Genomic DNA, 22,107 nt, shown 5'->3' with positions numbered 1-22,107 from the left:
TAATCTCAGAGATGTAGATGATTAATCTAATTATCAACATCTTCAACAATGCAGATGTCCTTTTTTGCTCCTTTTTGCTTAGGGTGTTTATATCTTTGTGAAAAATGGGATAATGGATACAGTACAATTTGGAAAAGGTAGGTGAGTAAACCACTCATTATTAGGAATGTTGTATTGTCTTTTTTACTTGGAAGGTTTAAATGTGAGAAAAATAAACATGGTATGTTATCTATTATCCTGTTTTATTAAATGAGAAGATATTCTATATAGCAACTTATGATAATAACAAAGCAATAGTATCTATTATTTACTTAGCTATTTTATGCTAAGGCACTATGATAAGCATTTTAAATAATTTAATTTTATAGCAATTTTTGTTACTATTGGTATTATAATTATTCTCATTTTACAGATGAAGAAACCGGCGTTTAGAAAGATTAAGTAGGTTACCAAGGTCACTTAGTAAGTGACAGCACCTGGATCAAACCGAGATCTGTTTTATATTATATACTCATAAAGCATAAATTAGAAATGTCTCCATTGTTCTCAATTAGATTAAATAAGTTTTACTTACTGTTAAAATATACAGTTTTTTGCTATTGATTGCTGGGAAACACTATACCAGTCAGCTACCCTAGAATATTTAAGCTAATGTTGGAAAGCAATTGTATTTAAGTCTTTAGTTTGGTAATGATGTTTAGCAGCAGATATAACTTCCTAATATTTTTGGCCTAAGCCAGTAGTCAAAATAAATGTGTATAGAGGACACAAGGATCAGGTAAAATTTTAAATGTCTCCATGATGTTGATGATCTGTATATGTATTATCATTATTTAATGTACGTAAGAATTAATCCAAATGATATTCTTCATCAATCTTTAAGGATATGTTGTCATCAATCTTTAGGGATATTATATAAGTGATTGCCATTAAATAATTAACTATGATAAAGGAGTGTGTTTTTGGACTGCATGGAACCAGAAACAATTTAAATATATTTAAAAAACAAAAACAAAAAAACAAGAAATCTGGACTCTGCCCACTCTCCATCTACTTTTTGTCTAGGCTCACTTCTCATCCTGATCATTGGTTTTAACCAAGACCAACGGCTGCTCTGAGGTTACAAGCAGGGTCTAGTGGCTGTATGTATCACTAAACTATTATTTAGAGTTCCTTAAAAAACTGTCTACTTCAGTTCTTACCAGATCCTACCAATGTTTGAGCAGTTAAGTCCAGAAGCATTTCCATTATAGGGATATAATGCATACATAATCAAGAATTTACCTTATAGTAATCCATATTAAAGTGTGCACTCTAGCATCATATTTCATTGAAAAGTAATAACTTCCTGTATGATTAAGAAAACAAATATCAAGAAATCAGCTATGGAAGGAAGATTTTATTTTATAACCAAGTAACTATTTTAACTAGCTTTTTAAGTTGCTGCTCAAGCCATCATTTTGAACAGTGTTTAAATCATCTGCTATTATCTTAACAAATCTCTAACTTTTTTGCATCGTAACTATATAGAATGTCCAGTTGTAGTAAGTCATTTATATTAATTTTTAACTGGTTTCTTGAGATGCATATGTTTATCTGAAGAATCCACCACGAGATTTTCTTCCGAAAATTGGAGTGATTACAGTTTCAGGATTGGCAGGCTTGGTTTCAGCAAGAAAAGGTAGGGTTTAAAAAGATAAATTCTCTCTTTTAATTCCATTGTATTAATTAATGAATTTTACTGTCACGGGAAATCCTTATATCCTTTATTGAATATTATTAGGATAGGCTACAGTAAAATATTTAGATTCTATAGTACAGCATGCTTACTTTTATTTAAAAATTTTCGTGTTTTCAAAAATATAGTTATTCCAAAAGATGTTCAACATCATTAATTATTGGAAACACAAATGAAAACCACAGTGAGATACCATTACACAACTATTAAAATGTCTAAAATTAAAAAGAGTAAATATATCAAGTGTAGTCGAGAATGTAGAGAAACTGAAACTTTCACACACTGCTGGTGGGGATACAAAATGGTAGACATTATGGAAAATAGTTTGACAACAGTTTGTTGTAAAGTTAAAAATACACTTACCATGAGACCCAGTAATCTTACTTCTGGGTATTTACCCTGGAGAAATGAAAAACCTATACACAAATGTTAATAGCAACTCTATTCATAATAGCCAAAAGCTGGAAATGACCTTAATGTCTTTAACGATAAACTAAATTGTGGCACATCTGTGCAAAGGACTACTACTCAGCAATAAAAGAAATGAACCATTGACATACGCAATGATCTTGATGAATCTGTGTTAAAGAAACCAGTCTTTAAAAGTTACATATTGTATGATTTCGCTTATATGACTTTCTCAAAAAGACAAAACTATTGTGACAAAGAACAGGTCAGTGGTTCCCAAGAGTTAGGAATAGGAAGATGTGACTACAAAGGGATAACATGAGATGTTTCTAGGAACAATAGAACTGTTCCATATTCTGATTGTAGTGGTGGTTACATGATTCTATACATATATTAAAATTGATAGAGCTGTATACCAAAATAGTTGAATTTCCTATATGATCATTTAAGAATAAAATTTTAAAAATATATAGCTGGTCCTATTAAAATTGGAATTTATCATTTTGTTTCTCATTTTCTAGATAACTGTTTTCTAAGGATCTTAAGAGTTTCTAGCTATCAAAAAAAGATCTTGAGAATTTTACATTAACGTAAGAATATGTACTAACCACTCAAACTACTTTTCCCCGCTTAATCATGACAACCCATATTCTAGGGGCTATATTAAGGATTCGAGACACAGATACTGACATCTCAGAAAAATCTGTATTTCCTCTTGGTCTCATCCTGAACAAAATCGCTGGAACTGACATCAGCCAACTCAGAATGGAGTTTAGAAAAAAGACAACTCACTCACTACTCTCATTTAGCACATGAGACTTGATATATTGACTTCTTTTCTCCCTCTTTTCACTCTGTATCTCTACCAACTTTGTCCTTCCTTCCCACTATACCACTTGTGTAGAGGGTCCTCAAGACCACCTCCAGGTTTGACAGTTAACTAGGAAGACTCAGGAACTCGGCCTATAGTCATATTCATGGCTAAAGTTTATTACAGTGAAAGGATGCAAAGTAAAATCAGCAAAGGGAAAAGGCACAAGAGGCAAAGCTTAGAGGAAACCAGGCACAAGCTTCCAAGAGTCCTCTCCCAGTGGAGTCATATAAGATGCACTTAAGTCTTCTACTAATGACTTGCGACAATATGGATGAGATATCAACCACGGAAGCCCATTTGAGACTCAAGTTACCAAGGTTATTTCTGGGGACTGTTCACATAAGCACTGTTTGTATAGCATCTACCAAATTTTCATACTTCCAGAAGTAAAGTAATTGTTCAGCATAAACCACATTACTTGCACAAACAGTTTAGGCACAGAGCACCACTCTTATCAATCAGAGCACCACTCTAATCAATCAGGGAATGTTTTCTATTAGTGTAGGGAACTGCTTACCAGTCAAGTTCTCAAATAGCTAAGGGCCAGCTTTGCAAGCAGGCCTTTCTACCAATGGCAGTCTCGGGCATACTGTGTTAACTCTTTCTGCACACCATTAAATAACTCTCTTTTATAAGCATGTAATGAATTGTATATTTGCCCATCTTCCACCCCTGGTTATGGAAACCTTTGATGCTTAGTTAAGACACTTTTAGAAAGGAATTATCTCACTTTACCTGCAATTATTCAGTTATTATTTCAGCAGGCATTATTGTCTCCCCTCCTCAGCCAAGCCCTTACTAAGCTGATACAGTTTTCTTATAAGTAGCCATTTTGGTTACATTCCACAACTCAGTTGCTAGTCATTGTTCCCAAACTAAGTTGCATGTGGTTGGATGTCACAGCTCTGAACCAGTCTGGAATCTGATATCAGATAACTTTATGATTGGTTTGCCCAGTCCTTAAAGTAACTTCAACTCTAGTACACCTAATTAGATACAAAACCTCTGTAAATTATACGAACATTCCAATATTCTAAGTCTAGCTATATATCTCATCCCAATAGACCTTATACTTCCTATAGCTAACATTAATGGCTCCTTATATCCCATTTTTTTTTCTAACACCATGAACAACTTATACATTATAAATTTTTTATTAGGAAAAAAATTGAAAACTAAGATTACCATATGTAACAATAAGACTTCAAAGAATTTTGAAGGAAATTGGCCAAAACATATTACTTAATTCTCAGTGAGAAACTCATAATCCTCTTGTAAGAGAAAATGTTCTTTAGGTCATTCCCAGTATCTCCAAATGTCAGAGCTAGAATAATATCGCCCAGTGTTTTTCAAACTGAGGATCTTAACCTATTAGTAGATAGTGAAATAAACATACTAGATCTCAGGAAGCATTTTATTAAAAATAAAATAGAGAATAGCAAATATACTGTTTTGTATTCAGTATGGATAAATATCATGAAACATTTCAATGGGGAGAGGGACAGTAGGAGGGAGGGAGGGTGAGTGTGTGTGATAGGTCATAGCTCAATGTAAATTTTGTTCTTTAATATGAATCATAGTCAGAAAAGTTTGAAAGCTTTTGGCTTACTCTAACCCTGTTATGCTACAGATAGAGGTCCAGAGAAAGGAAATCACTCAGTAATATAGTATATAGTAAATATAGTATAAAGTACATTGTAAACATGACTGTATCTAGAGCTCTTTCCTGGTTATTAGATTAGGATTATTGAACCCAAATGAAATATAATTTACTGTAAATTGATCTTTCATATCAAGTAAGGGAGGGTGAATATAAGTCTTTTTAATATTTAAAATGATACATCAAGGAAAAACTGGCACCTTCCCAGTTTAGGAGCAGCAGTTTCACTGAGTCAAGGAAACCTATGTTAAGAGATTTCATGTCAGTGCAGTCAAGAGCCAAACTATAGATACTAAAGTAATGGTGATCAGGACTAGAGTAAAGGAGCAACCTAGGGCATGTTTTAATATACCTATACCCTCTTTACCAGTACCACAAAATCTAGTCTCTATCTAAAGAAAAGCTAAACTAGAGATTGAAGCAGCGTACCTACCACCTCACACAAGTGCAGTCTATTGTAGACGAGACTGTAGAAGGTCTCTTCACCAATAAATTAAACCAGACAGAGAAATTTCTCTCTCTCTCTTTTTTTTAACCTTCCCTAAATTGTAAAGTTGCCTGCAAACATTGCCAGGTTTTTTCACATTAATCTTTATTGATATATAAGATAGGCTGTTTCATATTTAAGGATTATATGAGCTGTTCCAGAGAATAAAAGTACTTATCCCAATTAGAAATTCCATCATCTACTTGCCCAAATCATATTTACAGAGTCTAGGTACCCAGACAAGCCTTTAAAATACATATGGTTTTGAACCAACGGTCTGTTGGAACTAGGCTATGGTTTAGAGTGGTGAGTTTCAAACTATTCTGCACAACCTAGGATTCCATTAAATCATTTAGGGGGGTATGGGGAAAAGAGAAAAGCCATGCACGCAGGGCTCAATACTGGGCTTCCTTCCCACAAGCTAACCAGAGTAGCTTCAGATTTATAGGTTTTATATGAAATTCCTAGTGAGATTCTATTTGTAATATTTTTCTGAAAAGGATTTCGTTGTCAAAAAAAGTTTGAAAATGACCCTTCGTGCTTAGTTAAGACACTTTTAAAAGCGAATTAACTCACGTTACTTGAAATTATTAAATTATTTCAGTATTCTAAATCAATGACATGAAGGAGTGAGTACCTTTTAAGTTTTTAGCTGATACCTCAGTTGGATCTTTTATCTTCCTAAACACTTAATCAAAAAAGAATATATAAAGAAAGTCCATTTCAGTTTAACATGGTTTAGGACATGAAAAAATGCCTAGTTTTAAAAAAGAAGAAATCATCAACCCCCTTAGTATAGGTAATTATCATATTAGATTGAGAATACTTAAATTGGATGTTACAAGTGAGGGGTATTAATTGTATTGTGACCCTTAAGGACATTTTAGCTACCATCTTGATTGGTATTATTATCTGAAGAGTAATTTAGCGTAAGGTGAAGGCTTAAAGGGGAACAAAGAGAATATTAAAATTATAAAAGCATCAAGTTTCTGGTAGCATCTGTTAAGAGTTTAATTGTTTGAATTTTATAGGTTCTAGACTTAAGAAAATTGCTTATCCACTGGGACTGGCCACTTTAGGAGCAGCTGTTTGTTACCCAGTTCAGTCAGTAATCATTGCAAAGGTAAGTTCTTTTTAAACAATAGTTAAATTTCATTATTTGTTTAAATTCTCAGTGTAATAATGTTTAAATGTTATACAGCTCCTGCAACATTTAATTTTCTGAGAAATATAGTTAGTAACAACTTATACGTGGGCAAAATCACATTAGCATCTCAGCATGCTAAATGCCATTCTTAACTATATGATCATCACAAAAATAGGATGAATTTGTTTAAATATAATTCAACAACATAAATGCCACGTTGAGGATTAAGATTAGAGACACTTAATTAGAATTTATAGGTATAAATATCGCTGTATTGTAGAACTATGTAAAATTCAGTTTTTTCCCATTTTTTTAATGAAGTTTATTGGGGTAACATTGGTTAATACAATTATATAATTTTCAGGTGTACATTATAATTTGACATCTGTATATTATATAATGTGTTTACCACCCAAAGTCCAGTTTCCTTCAGCTACCATATATTTGATCCCCTTTACCCACTTTACCCTCCCTTCCCCCCCTATATTTAACCCCTTTAACTGTCTACCTATACCCTCCTCCCCCATCCCCTACCCTCTGATAGCCACTAGTCTATAGTCCAGGTCCATGAGTCTCTGTTTGTCCTGTTCATTTGTTGCTTTTAGGTTTATATCCCACATATAAATGATATCATGTGATTTTCAACTTTTTTAGTCTGGCTGATTTCGCTTAGCATGATTATCTTGAGGTCCATCCATGTTTTCGCAAATGGCAGTATTTCATCTCTTCTTATGAATGAGCAATATTCCATTGGGTATACGCGCTACAGTTTCTTTAGCCAATCATCTATCGTAGGACAGTTTGGTTGCTTCCACGTCCTTGCCACTGTGAATAGTGCTGCTATGAACATCGGTGTACAAATATCTTTTCAGATATGGGTTTTCAAGTCTTTGGGGTAAAGACCCAGTAGAGGGATTGCTGGATCATATGGTCGATCAATTCTTAGTTGTTTTTGAGGAAACTCCATATTGCTTTCCATAGTGGCTGTACCAATTTGCAGTCCCGCCAGCAGTGTATGAGGGTTCCTTTTTCTCCACATCCTCTCCAACATTTGTTATTACTTGTTCTGTTGATTATAACTATTCTAACCAGTGTGAGATGGTATCTCATTGTGGTTTTGCTTTGCATTTCCCTAATAGCTAGTGATGTTGAGCATCTTTTCAAATATTTGTTAGCCATTTGTATGTCTTCTAGGGAAAAGTGTCTTTTCAGGTCCTCTGCCCATTTTTTGATTAGATCATTTGTTTTTTTGTTATTATTGAATTGTATGAGTTCTTTATGTATTTTAGATACTAGGCCCTTATTGGAGATGTTGCTTGCAAATATATTTTCCCATTTGGATGGTTGTCTCTTTATCTTGTTGACGATTTCTTTTGCTGAGCAGAAGCTTTTCAGTTTGAGGTAGTCTCATTCATTTATTTTAGCTTTTACTTCCCTTGCTTTTGAAGTCAAATTCATAAAATCCTCTTTAAGTCCAAGGTGCTTTAGTTTAGTTCCTATGTTTTCTTCTATGCTTTTTGTTGTTTCAGATCATATATTCAGGTCCTTAATCTATTTTGACTTAATTTTGGTGTGTGGTGATAGACAACAGTGTATCATTTTGCAGGTGGCTTTCCAGTTTTTCCAGCACCATTTATTGAAGAAGCTTTTTTTTCTCCACTGTACATTTTTGGCTTTTTTGTCAAAAATTATTTGCCCATATAATTATGGGTTTACTTCTGGACTCTTGATTCTATTCCACTGGTCTGTGTGTCTCTTTTGTTGCCAATACCATGCCATTTTGATTACTGTCGCTTTGTAGTATAATTTGAAGGCAGCCAGAGTGGTACCTCCAGCCTTGTTCTTTTTTCTCAGGATGGCTTTGGCAATTCAGGGTCTTTTGTGCTTCCATACAAATCTGATGATTTTTTGTTCTGTTTCTTTAAAAATTGCCAATGGGATTTTGATGGGGATTGCATTAAATCTGTGTAATGCTTTAGGTAATATGGTCATTTTAACTATGTTGATTCTTCCAATCCAAGAACACAGAATATCTTTCCATGTCTTTGTATCTTCTTCGATTTCTTTTAATAGGGTCTTCTGGTTTCCATTATATAAGTCCTTCTTATATTTCATTAAATTTATTCCTAGGTATTTTATTCTTTTTATTGCAAATGCAAAAGGAATTATTTTTTTCCACTTCTTTTTCTGACACTTCATTATTAGAGTATAGGAACGCTATGGATTTTTGAACGTTGATTTTGTATCCAGAGACTTTACTGTATTTGCTTATTGTTTCCAGTAGTGTTCTTGTGGCGTAGTTAGTATTATGTCATCCGAATATAGTGACAGTTTGACTTCTTCGTTTCCTATTTGGATGCCTTTTATATCTTTCTATTGTCTGATTGCACTTGCTAGGACCTCCAATGTTATATTGAATAACAGTGGCAATAGTGGACAGCCTTGCCTCCTTCCTGATCTTACAGGGAAGGTTTTTAGTTTTTCACCATTAAGTATAATGTTGGCTGAGAGTTTGTCATCTATGGCCTTTATTATGTTAAGGTACTTCTATACCAATTTTGTGAAGTGTTTTGATCATAAATAGATGCTGTATCTTGTCAAAGGCTTTTTCAGCCTCTATTGATATGATCTAATGATTCTTATTTTTTAATTTATTTATGTGATGTATCACATGAATCGATTTACATATATTGAACCATCCCTGTGCCCCTGGAATGAATCCCACTTGATCATGTTTTATAGTCTTTTTAATATCTTGCCGTATTCGATTTGCTAGTATCTTATTTAGAATTTTTGCATCTGTGTACTTGAGAGATATTGGTCTGTAGTTTTCTTTTTTTGGTATCAGAGTAATATTGGCCTTATAAAATGAGTTGGAAAGTATTGCCTCTTAGATTTTTTGAAAGAGTTTGAAGAGAATAGGTATTAAATTTTCTTTGAACGTTTGGTAGAATGCACTGGTGAAGCCATCTGGTCCTGGACTTTTAGTTTTTGGTATGTTTTTGATGATTGTTTCAATTTCCATACTGCTGATCAGCCTATTTAGATTTTCCAGTTCTTTATTCAGTCTAGGATGGTTGTATTTTTTTAAGTATTAGTCCATTTCTTCTAGGCTATTAAATTTGGTGTTATATACTTTTTCATAGTGTTCTTGTATGATACTTTGTGTTTCTGTGATATCAGTTGTAATTTCCCCTCTTTCATCCCTGCTTTTGTTTATTTGTCTTTTCTCTTTTTTCTTTATTGAGTCTAGCCAGGAGTTTGTCAGTTTTGCTAACCTTCTCAAAGAACCAGCTCTTTGTTGCATTTATTTTTTTCTATTGTTTTTTTTTTGTTTTCAATTTCATTTATTTCTACTCTAATTTTGATTATTTCTTTCCTTCTAACTTAGACTTCATTTGTTCTTTTCTATTCTAGTTTTGTTTTTTTTATTTTTTTATTTTTTTATTTTTATTTTTTAAGATGAAGCATTAAGTTGTTTATTTGGGCTCATTCCTGTTTTTGGAAATAGGCCTGTAATGATGTAATTTTTCCTCTTATGACCGCTTTTGCCATGTCCTAAAAGTTTTGATATGTTGTACTATCATTATCATTCATTTTCAGGTATCTCTTGATCTCTCTTTTTATTTCTTCTCTGACCCAGTTATTCTTCAGTAGCATATTGTTAAATCGCCATGTATTTGTGATTCTTCCTGATTTCTTTTTGTAGTTGATCTCTAGTTTCAAAGCATACTGATCAGAGAATATGATTGGTATGATTTCAACCCTCTTATATTTATTGAGCCTATTTCTGTGTTCCAGTATGTGATCATTCCTTGAGAATGTTCCATGTGCACTAGAGAAGAATGTATAAGCAGCTGTCTTGGCATGGAAGGCTCTGTAAATGTCAATTATGTCCAGTGGTCTAATGTGGCATTTAAGGATGTTATTTCCTTATTGATTTTCTGTTTGGATGATCTGTCCATATCCGACAGTGGCTTATTTAGGTCCCCTACTATGATAGTGTTTTGGTTTGTTTCTCCCTTTAGTTCTGTTAGTAATTGCTTTACATATTTCGGGGCTCCCTGATTCGGAGTATAGATATTAATAAGCGTTATGTCTTCTTGGTGCAAGATTCTCTTTATCATTATGAAATGTCCCTCAGTATCTTTCTTTACCTTTTTTTATTTTGAAGTCTGTTTCGTCTGATAGTAGTACTGGTACTCCCACTTTTCTCTGAATGCCATTTGCTTGAAACATCATTTTCCACCCTTTCACTTTGAGTCTATATTTGTCTTTGGAGCTGAGTTGTGTCTCCTGGAGACAGCATATGTTTGGGTTTTATTTTTTTGATCCATTCTGCAACTCTGTGCCTTTTTATTGGTGAGTTCAGTCCATTTACATTTAGGGTGATTATTGAAATATGAGGTCTTCTTACAGCCATTTTATCTTTTGCTTTCTGGTAGCTCGTTTCCATTGCTTCCTGTCCTTGTGTTTCTGTTTCTTTTTTGGTTTTCTTTTGTGGGTTTTTCCCTCTGGTGCTTGTTTATGTTATATACTTTAGTTCTGAATCTTTGGTGTGCGGTTACCATTACGAATATGTAAAGGATACTTTATATATATATATATATGTGTCCATTTTCTTCTGAGCTTGCCTTATCTCCATTCCCCTTTGCAAATTTGGATCTTTGAATCCTCTTTTTCATTCAGTGTTATCTCAGTTTGTCTCTATGTATGCTGAGCATTCATTACTATCTTGTTATAATGATTCTCTTATTATTATTTAAGCTTATAATGCCCTGCTCTTAGTAAGGGTTGCACTTCTCTGCTTCTCTTTTCCTGAAAGTCACTTCTTGCATCTTAACAGGGATGCAAAAGTATCATTTTGTTTTAGATGAGCTGACCCCTTTCAGTATTTCCTGTAGTGCAGGCCTCGTAGTGGAGAATTCTCTCAATTTTTGTAAGTTCAGAAAGGTCTTAATTTCTCCTTCATATCTAAAGGAGAGCTTAGCTGGATACATTATTCTAAGCTGTTAGTTCGTTTCACGTAATAGTTTAAACATTTGATTCCATTCCTTTCTGGCTTGTAAGGTTTGCGCTTAGGATTCTGATGATAATCTAATGGATTTTCCTTTATAAGTTACCGATTTCTTCTTCCTGGGTGCCCTGAGAATTCTTTGTCGTTGGTTTTTGATAATTTTCATACAATATGTCTGGGAGAAGGCCTTTTTGGGTTGAGATATTGGGTGTTCTGTTGACTTCTTGAATTCCAAGCTCCAGCTCATTTCTTAGATTTGGGAAATTCTCTTCTATTTGAAAATGCTTTCCAGTCCCTTCTCCTTTTCCTCGCCTTTGATAATGCCCGTTATTCTTATGTTTCCTCTCCTGATGGTATCAGCCTGTTCTTGTATTTCTCTTTCATTATTTTTCAGTTTTTGGTTTCTCTCTTCTTCTTTCTGATTTCTAGATTTCTGTCTTCGATATCACTAATCCTTTCCTCCATTTGGTCGACTCTATTTCCCAAGCTTGCTATTTTATTTTTCAACTCTTACAGTGTGTTCTTCATCTCCAGGAGTTCTATTTGGTTCTTTTTGAGGGTTTCAGTCTCCTTGCTCTGCTCATCTAGATGTTTTTCAATTCCTGAAATTGTTGATATGACTTGTTTTGGAATTCACTGAATTTTTTCACAAGTACCATCCTGAATTCTTTGTTATTTAAATTGCATATTTCTGTAAGCTTATTTTCTGGAGATTTTTCTCTTTCTTTCTGAGATGCCTTGTCACCTTGGTTGTTCATGGTGTTTAATGGACTATTTCTTCACCTGGGCATTAATGGAAATATATTCTGGTTCCCCCCCCCCAAAAGATTTATTATATAAAGAGCTCCTTTTACCTGTTACAAAGAAAGCATTTTTCTTTCAGTTTCCGGTAGGTGGCGTCTAAGTCTCTTGGATCTCTGCTTTATATAAAGTCTTAATAATGCCTTTATTTTCCTTATACACATTCAATCACTCTCTCTATTCTCAGTCTCAGTCCCTGTCAGTGTTAGTGACATTTTTGGCATTGTTCGCTCAGATTCCCCTGGTGCTCCGTGGTGTTCTGTCTCAGAGGGTATGGGGAGAGGGTGCCTCTGGGTTGGGGTTTGGGGGCTGTGGCTGAGCCTCGGTATTACAACCATGGCTGGTAAAAATCAGCTGTTGTTTTTCTGCCATCCCACTTCTCTGCCTCTGCCCTGATAACTGGGCCCTATTGCAGGCCGGCTGCGGGTAGCTCACAGCTTTCCATGGCAGGGCTGTTCAGGGAACTCTCCGCTCCTTCTTCCCTCCCCCTCCTCCTATAGGTAGCTTTGGTGGCTGCGAGAGGCAGTTTCTTCATTGCTCCCAGTCCACACCTGACACCCAGGGTTCTGATCTGTGGTATCTCTTATGCACAAATCTCACGCTCAGATGTGCTGGTGTGTAGTTTGGGTGTTTTTTGTTGAGTTTTAGATGTTCAACTTATTGTTTCAAGAGGAGAGACCTGGGGACGTCTCTCACTCTGCCATGTTTCCAAAGATCATCCTCAATTTTTAATTAATGGAAAATTACACCTGCAGTAGCTATCAGCAGATTAACATAATGCAAGAAACAGCCATTTTATTTTTTTTATTTTATTGATTTTATTTTATTTTTTATTTTATTTTATTTTTAGTCTCAAGTATACAGTACATTGGTTAGACATTTATATAGTTTATGAAACGATCTCCCTAATTGCTCTTTCTCTCCTGTGGCTCTCTACCTAGCCATTAATTTACTGCTGACTTCATTTCCTATGCCGTACTTCCCATCCCCATGGCCATCTATCAACTACTAATTTCTACTTCATTAACCCTTTACACCTTTCTCCCAGACCCCCAACCTCCTTCTCCTCTGGCTGTCACCAGATTGTTATCAATATTTGTGTGTCTGTTTTTGATTAGTTTGTTCTTTTTGTTTCTTAGATTCCACATATAAGTGAGATCATATGATATTTATCTTTCTCTGTCTGACTTATTTCATCAGCATAACCTCTAGGTCCATCCATGTTATTGCAAATGGTAGGAAGGAAAGAGCCATTTGATAGATACTGAGATAAGATAATGGAGGCTTCTGAAAGTTAAAAAAAATACAGACACATATACAAACTCAGTTTTGAAACTATCTGGAACTCAGTAATACTTCCCATGAAAATCTGTATTATAGTTGTTTTGTCATATTCTTGTGAGCTTACCTACAAATCCAAATATTCTCCTAATAATTTGAACAGCTTGTGTCAGTATTTTATTTTATTTGGAACACATGTTTGGATTGAGAAGGAGAGCTTTGAGATATGCAGTTTTTTCTTTCCTTCTTCCCTTAATTACCAACATTTAACATTTTCTCCTCACTCTTGAAGCAGTGTGCAGTGTTACCAGAAGGACTTTCTGTACTTGTATTATCATTACTGCATCTCTTTAATTATGGATGCAGACAAAACTGCCTATTTAGTATTTCGAGAATGTCAGGGATATAATGCCCTTTGTAGTTTGTAATGTAACCAAGTTATAAAAGCTTATACCAAAGGAAAAGGGCATTATTCATTAAATGTATTTATACTTGAGATAATTGATGGGTAAAATGATCCATTTATTTTTAAGTCTTTCTTAAAATTTATGTAGGAATTAGACACTTAAATTCATGTAATGTTAGTGCTGAAAGAAACCTTCGAGGTCATTACATTCAACTTCCTCATTTTCTCATTAGGAAACTGTAACCCAGAGAAGCTTCACAGTAACTGATTCGTCTAGGATTCTGTTTAGTTCAGGTTTCGTACTTCCTGTCCATTTCTCTTCCCAGTGCATGATGCTACCTCTGATTCTTTTTGTTCGTTTAAAGTAATGAATTCATGTTTTCTATAAAATTGATACCTATTCATCCTTAAATAATTTATGGATTACAGAAAGTGTAGGGAAAAAAACAACTAACCACCTGAAATTTTTCCTTTCAGGAGAACATCAGTGTTAACATTTGATAGAATGTTATTCTAGACATTTCTCTATGCCTATATAGAGGAAAAAATAGATGGGTGAATGGGCAGATACAGTTTCATAAGAACAGGATCATAGTATAGTATGGATCTTATGTTTAATTAAAAAAAGGTATTTAATTTTACTTTGATAGAAGGAAAATTAAAGAATTGTTGATATTTAAATAAGATTTTCTGTGATAAAATAGATATTAATATGAGCTCCGAAAAGTCCTTCTATGGTTAATTCATGATTGTTACTTAAATTTTTAGAGTTGAGACCCTTGCTTTTCCTTTAACTGTCATACAACATTGTCATCTGTAACATTTGATTGATATATATATATATATATATATATATATATATTAGATATATATTTATATATTAGATATATAAAAAGCCATATATTAAATATAGATATTTTGTATATATTATATATAAATGTGTGTGTGTGTGTGTGTGTGTGTGTGTGTGTGTGTGTGTGTGTATCATGGGTTCTTAACCTAAGATCTATAAGGGACTTCAGAGAATTTGTGACTCCCCTGCCCAAAAATATGAAAAATTGTATGTATACAATAGAAGGCTTTTAATTTGATATTATCAGGACCAATTAATCAAAAATGTTACAGTAGGAAGTTTTTTAAAAAATCATAAATATGTGCCCTAAATATTTTATTAAAACAATGTATGTTCATTTTTCTCTTTTTTGAAGTAAGACTTTTCTATGAGTATGGGTCTCCTAGCTGAAAGTCCATAGCATCTTTCTTATAGTTAGCTATATCTGTAATATGTCTTCTACTCTTTTCAGTTTAGGTTGTTTTTTTTTTTTTTAATAGAATGAGCACTTAAAAACATTTTGTAAATAATATGAGAGTGGAATACTTTTAGATTTTTATTATTTTTCCTAGCCTTTTACAGTTGTCTTGCCCGTCTAATTTGACAGCAGTTGTTTTTAGTAATTCACTTTTGAGTCTTTACAAAGTATTTAACTTAATTTCCTAGATATAACAATTATCTTCATACTTATATTTCATCCTGTTATGTTGCATTTAAATTGTTTATAGTAAAACTAATGTAGAGACTTGGAGACAAATACAATTTATTCTTGGTAAGCATAGAAATCACTTAATGAAAGAGTACTTAGGCATGTTGGAAAGTATCTACTAGCAATGAATATTCAGCATTCTAGAAACATTTATTATAAATTTTTAAAACATCCTTACTTAATCAGACAAGTCTCTTAAAAGGATGTCAGGGGAGATTTCCCATATGTACCCTGCCCCTACACATGCATACTCTCCTCCATTATCAACATCCCCTACTAGAGTGGTACATTTGTTACAGTTGATGAACCTACATTGACATATAATTATCACCCTAAATCCACAGATTACATTAAAATTAACTCTTGATGTTGTACTAACTATACATTTTTTAGCCTTTTATGTGAAGCAAATAATTTTTCGTATAAGATTTAGAAAATGGGACTTGGTGTTATACCATCTAAAAATTTGTATCGTTACTATTGATTCTGACCTGGATGTTCATATAAAATACCTGACATAAATTTTTTAAGTATTTGTTATTTTAACTTTTAAAAATAGGTCATTTGACTCATTTTTGTTTTAATTAGGTAACCGGGAAAAAGGCATATGCTACAAGCCAGCAAATTTATGAAACAGTTAAATCATTATGGACAAAAAACAACAAAAAAGAGTCACTTCCTGAACCTAAAGAAAAAACTAAGGTAAAATTTAAATGAGCCAAAAAGGTAGACATTGAGTTTTGTTTGGGTGAGTGTTGGCTTGTAATGGGAGTCCTGGATAGAGGTTTTGGATAGAATGAAAAAAGATAAAGGAACATAATACCTTTGCATGCTATAATTTTATGAGATATTTTATTATTTTAGTAAAATAATTTACTTATGAGGGAAAAATTCTTTTTGTAAACAGCTAGGAAGCTCTGCTGAAATAGAAATACCTGCAAAAACAACTTACAATCTGAAACACTCAGTGGCTTTGCCAACAGAACTCAACTCTGAAACGAAATCCAAATCAGATTCCACCTCAGGTTTGTTTGGATAATTCAATTTTTGTTTTCATTCTTTTCTTAGATAATTCTATAATATTATAGTTATTAATGTGAACTTATGAGTTTTCTTCATAAATGTTTTGTCTTTTATATTTGTAGTCTGTATATCTTTTTAGATTATGAGGTACTCAGGTACTTGGGACTTTTTCTAATTGTGACATAGCTCATAATATAGATCTTTGCTTATAGGGGTATAGAGTAGCACTCAGGTTAGGTGAGTGAAGCATTTAATATCACTTTATAAATGTGAGTTTTTTAATCAGGTGGAGAAAGATGTGCCTTTCTGTATTCTATCAATTGACAGGCTATGAATCACATCTACATAGATGAAATATCAGCTTTTCATTTCTTGTGCTTCTTATCCTTGTCAGTCTTAGCTTCCACTATCCATTTTATTTAATTTAAATACTGGGAGAACATTCAACATCAAACAGTGAAAACAGCACCAATTATAGTACTGATAACTTCGCTAGTAATTAGATATTGCCAATTAATACTTTGTGGGATCAAATAGTGACAATTATACTTTCTAGGTAAATACTACAATATTTTACTGTGATCAAAAAGAAGGTAACAGAGTGTTTAATATCATTTCAGTATGTATTCACATAAACTCACCAGTCACTGGCTTACATAGGTTTGTCTATCTGTGCCATGTGCATTGCATGGTAGTACCCATTAAGTTGTCTTACTGCAAAGGAAATAGGACCAACTCAGATGTAAAGAATTAGGAAATTATGATAATATTTCATTAGCAGGTGCCCTTTATTGAGCATCTCTTCTGTGGTGCAAAGAGTTCTAAATATTTTATTCAATTCTCACCCAAAAAGAAATTTAAAAAATCTGGTGTATATGTAATTATAATCATTTCATGATGAAGAGACTGAGACTCAGGGAACTTAAGTAATTTGCCAAAACTCATACAGCTTATGAGTAGTTATGTTTATAAACTAGAGCTTCCTGACACCAAAGTCCAAGCTCTTCTCGTTGTATGTAGATTATCTAATTTCAAACCAGAATTTGGTCTCTAATATCAGCCTCCTCCTCTCTCAATCTTTGTAAAAGTTGTTACTGAGTAACAAAACTGATTTGAGTTTTACTCTTTTCCTTTGTCACCTCTCCTTTTCAATTAAGATAAATTATACAGTGTTTAAACTTTCTCTGAGTAATCCACAGTTGACCACATTTCCACAATTCTATAATATACCCATTTTTCTAAATGCCTGTCAATTCCAGAGGATCTTTGTGGAGATTAAACATGTCACAGCTTAATAGTGGGACCAAACCATCCCAATGTCTTTTCTTCACATACTGGATTCTGGAACACTTTACCCGTGTGACATGGGTAATGTGGTATATGAAAAGCATTCTGAGGAGACATAGAGAGGAGAGAGATATGCCAGCAACTATTTATCTTTATCATATATCGTTCAGAGTTGATTACACAGTAAACTCTTAGGATTCACCATTTCTAGCATTCTGCATTTCACATGCAGTCCCAAAGGTCCAAGACATGAGAACAGTAGTGCTTTTGAGCACAGATTTTATATCTGATTCTGAGATCCAACATTTACTAATTCTGTTACTTGGAACAAGTTATCTAATACCTCAAGCCTCAGTCTCCTCATCCGAAAAATAGGGACATAATAGTATTCTTCTCACAGAGTTGTTGTGAGGATGAAATGCAATATTGCATGTAAAACACAAAGTACAATGTCAAATACATATTTCTCGAGTGTTAGAAGATATCGTTATCATTTGCCTAGAGAAATTAGCCATTTTGCCAATAAACAAATTTATTTTCATTGAGTACACACTGGGAACACATTACTTAGCTAGAGAACCTAGCCACGGCCACCATTTATCACTATATAGAATAGATTGGGCAAACTATCAAACCGTATATCATGGCTCTGAGTATGAGTTTGGTTGTTCTTTATCATCCATATGCATTTATGATGAAAATTATTACTTTGGAAATCACAAATTGGGAAATTTGGTGACATGGACTGCTTCAAAATATGATGAAAGTAGGATGAAATCTCTCACAGTCTCACAGGATTAATGTCCCTCTAAATCAGAGGTTGGCAAACTCTGGCCCTTGTGCCAGATTTGGCTCGCCATCTGCTTTTTTGGAACACAGTGATACACGTTCATTTATGTATTATCTGGCTGCTTTTGCACTACAGTGGCAGAATTGAGTGCTGTGATGGAGACCTTCTGGTTCACAAAGTTGAAAATATTTACTCCCTGACCTTTTGCAGAAAAAAGTTTGCTGATTCCTGTTTTAGAGGGGTGAGATGTGCCATACATACATGACTCATCTCCCCCTCATGATATTTGCCAGTTTTTTGTGGATCAGGAGACTGAGCAGTCAGTCTCAAAACCTTTGAAGGGCAACACCAAATTTCCTACAGTCTTTTAGTGCAAGGCTGACAGAAACTTACCAGACTCCATCAGAAACTTGAGAATGCCATATCTGAAGAAAAAGTACGAACCAGAAGTTGACTGATATATACTAAAACTGCAACTCAGCTCAGTGCCTGATTGGATTGAGATGATAAGCACTTCACCCTTCCTAAGAGAGGAAAAGGGCTACATCTGTGGTAGAAGATACTATGTGGAGCTTCTACAGTTCTTTTATACAGTGTCTACCATACAAGCAAACAAAATACTAGCCATGTGAAGAGTCAGGAAAATGTGACTAACAATCAAAAGAAGAAAATAATGACAGACCCACAGGTGATCTAAATATTGGAGTTAAGCAAAAAAGGACTTTAAAGTAACTATGATTAATATCTTAAATAGAAAACATGATGAACAAAATGGATGAAAAAATGGAGAATTTCACAGAAAATTGGAATCTTAAAAAATCAAGTGGATATTCTAGATGTGAAAAAAATGTATCTGAAATTAAGAACTCATCTGTTGGTTTTAACAGCAGACTGTATATAAGAAGGGACAGAAGTAACGAACTCAAATACAGGTAAACAGAAAATAGCCAAACTGAAGCACAGAGAGAAAAAAAAAATAGGATAGAACAAAATGTGAGAATATACTTGGCAGTGACTAGTACCTTTAAGTGTTTCAATTACTGAGAAGCTGAATGCTGGATATCACCCAATTTTATACAAAGGAAACAAAAATAGAATTTCTAACAATTTTAACTTCACTCATCAATTTATTACTGATCTGTCCCGTTTTTTGGTAACTAACATGCTTGAAATATGAAAGATAATGTGTGAAGTAAATTATCAGTGAAAAGATTTCACCTAATGGCTATTTGAGACAATAATTCATTGCTGTTTTATAACTTTAAACATCTTTATTCCTTTCCTGTTATAATACCAGCTTTTTAAAAAGTCTACTAAAAATTTTAAACATAAAATATTTTTTATTAGAGATTAAAAATTTGATAAAGTACAAAGATAAGCATCATAATGATTAGGGTCGGATTGAGATTCAAGAGGAGTTTTATGGCAGCTTATCCTTTAGGAGAATAGAACCCTTAATGAGCTCAAAGGATGACAAAATTTCTAAGAGGAAAGATATAATCTTTAATTACTCAGGAAAGCATGAAATGAATTTTTTTAAGAAGGCAGAAATCGAATGACCTAGGCTAAGTGGTTCTAAACCAGAGAGACACATCACAATTCTTGAGGGTTTTTTTTTTCCTTCTAAAACTCATTCTGCTTAAGAATTTTAAATCAGAATCTCCCGAGGTGAGGCCTCTAAGCAGGTGATTATAGGAAAAGATCCATTGGAAATTCTAAATGCGTATTCCTCTATTTAATAATTTCTGGCATAAGCCATGGGTAAATTCAAAATTCGAAGCCTTTCAACAAATTCTGAGAGGTGAGGATCTAAAGAGGTAAAGGGAGCATTTCAAATTTCAGTGAGCTGAATCTTTGACCAGACTTTGGAAAAGAATTTAAATTAAGGAAGTGAGTAGAAGTTATGGACATTGTTAAACAAATTAGACACATTTAGACTTATATAAAATAATTACTTTATATAGTATTATAAAATACTATATGCTTACTATATAGTATGTCTGATAAAGAACACTATTTCATAGTACCCTTTTCACTTGTACTGAGCAAAGGCTGCCACCAGGTAGCAATAAAGATATATTTGAGAAAGGAGCAGTTAGAACCACTGTTTCTTAACCTTTTTATGTTTACGGACCCCTTCTCAGAATAATGTTTTTAAATGCATAAAATAAAGCACATAGTAACATATGAGCTTCCTTAAATGTATTAAACAATAATATCTAACAAGATCTAATAAAGTCCATAGTTTTGAAATAGTAGTAAGTGTAAATATTTCAAGATAACTAAAACTATTTTGAGATATTAATATATCTGTGACTTTTATTAGTGACAAAATCTAAGGTACCATTAGTACAATTGTGATTTATTGCCTACATTCATTATTGAGGAAAATGTTTGTTTTCAGTCAGAGGTTAATGAAAATAAAGATAAATCTACCCCGTCCAAGTTTATAGATCACATAAATTTTATCCACAGACCTCCTAATGTTAAGAATCTGTGTCCCATGGAAAACCATAGTAGTGTCATGGGTGGTGATTACTGATGGTCTGGTTGTTTTTAATATATTTGGTGGTGAAGATACATAAAGATATTTCACACTTTATAAAATAGGAAATGTTTCTGGAAAGATAGATATAAAATAAATTATTGTATGTAAATCTATTCCTCTTCTTGGTTTTCATCATAAAAGTGGAAATTAAATTCCTCTATGGAAAAAAAGATGCATCTCCCAAATATAATAAGATCATTTTAAAATGAATCAGAGTTTGAAAAACATATTTAAAATAAAAACAAATTTCTGAAAAATGTTTTGTCTTATGTCACAAAGTAAATGTAAAAATAATTGTTTATTGCCTACTTACCATGCACAGAGTATTACATGCAGAATTTTGTGCACATTATTATATTGAATACTAAAAATAATTATATGACATTGTTAGCACTCTAATTCCCCATTTTACAGAAGAGCTAGGGTTATTGTGTTGGGTCAGATAAACCTGGATTCAGTCCCGAAGGTACTACTTATCAGCTGAGTGCCATTGGTCAACTTGTTTAATCTCTCTAAATTAAAATTTCCTTATCTGTAAACAAGGATAATATAAAAATATCATCTGTCTCATGGTGGTATTGTGAGATAGTACATGAAAATAATGTAGCATCTTGCCTGGCACACTGTCAGCTTATCAAGATCACTATTGATCCACATATTGCCAAATCCAGGAATCCATTCTCGATCTTCATCTTATGTAGTCTATCAGTAACTTTTAACACAAGTGATTACTCCCTCCTCCTTGAAACAATCTCTTCACTTGGCCTTTGGGATACTACTTGCTCTTGGTTTTCTTACTACACTAACTGGCTGTTCCTTCTCAGTCTTCTCTGCTAATCTTCTAACATTTCTCCTAATCTTCTTAACTTCAAAAAGTTGGAGTATCCAAAGGGTTCATTCCTTAGACCTCTTCTCTCTTACCCTAGATGATCTCATATAGTCCCATAGTTTTAAATGCCATTTATAGGTTAGGAATGTAAAATTTAGAAACCAGCCCAGACCTCTCCTGAACTCTATAGATTCACATTTCTAGCTGCTTACTCAAAATTTTTGTACTCAGATGTTTATCGAGTAATTCAAATTTAGCACAGCCAAAACT

The 22,107-nt window shown here is 33.5% G+C and overlaps 1 protein-coding gene across 3 annotated transcripts in view; it reads left to right on the top strand.

Moving 5' to 3' along the window:
- Positions 1-22,107, top strand: part of APOOL (apolipoprotein O like) — a 117,820-nt gene that overhangs the window by 28,653 nt on the left and 67,060 nt on the right. For 2 of the 3 annotated variants that reach the window (XM_039870221.1, XM_039870220.1), the window contains exons 3-7: positions 83-137; positions 1,583-1,681; positions 6,199-6,290; positions 15,949-16,062; positions 16,268-16,385. In XM_039870221.1, the coding sequence (XP_039726155.1) occupies positions 83-137; positions 1,583-1,681; positions 6,199-6,290; positions 15,949-16,062; positions 16,268-16,385 (478 nt within the window). The remainder of the gene's footprint in view (positions 1-82; positions 138-1,582; positions 1,682-6,198; positions 6,291-15,948; positions 16,063-16,267; positions 16,386-22,107) is intronic. The other variant, XM_039870222.1, reaches the window with a different exon arrangement.

Source organism: Pteropus medius, unplaced genomic scaffold (assembly GCF_902729225.1).
Source record: "Pteropus medius unplaced genomic scaffold, Ma_sr-lr_union100, whole genome shotgun sequence".
NCBI lineage: Eukaryota > Metazoa > Chordata > Mammalia > Chiroptera > Pteropodidae > Pteropus > Pteropus medius.
This window is presented reverse-complemented; position numbering and strand designations above follow the sequence as displayed.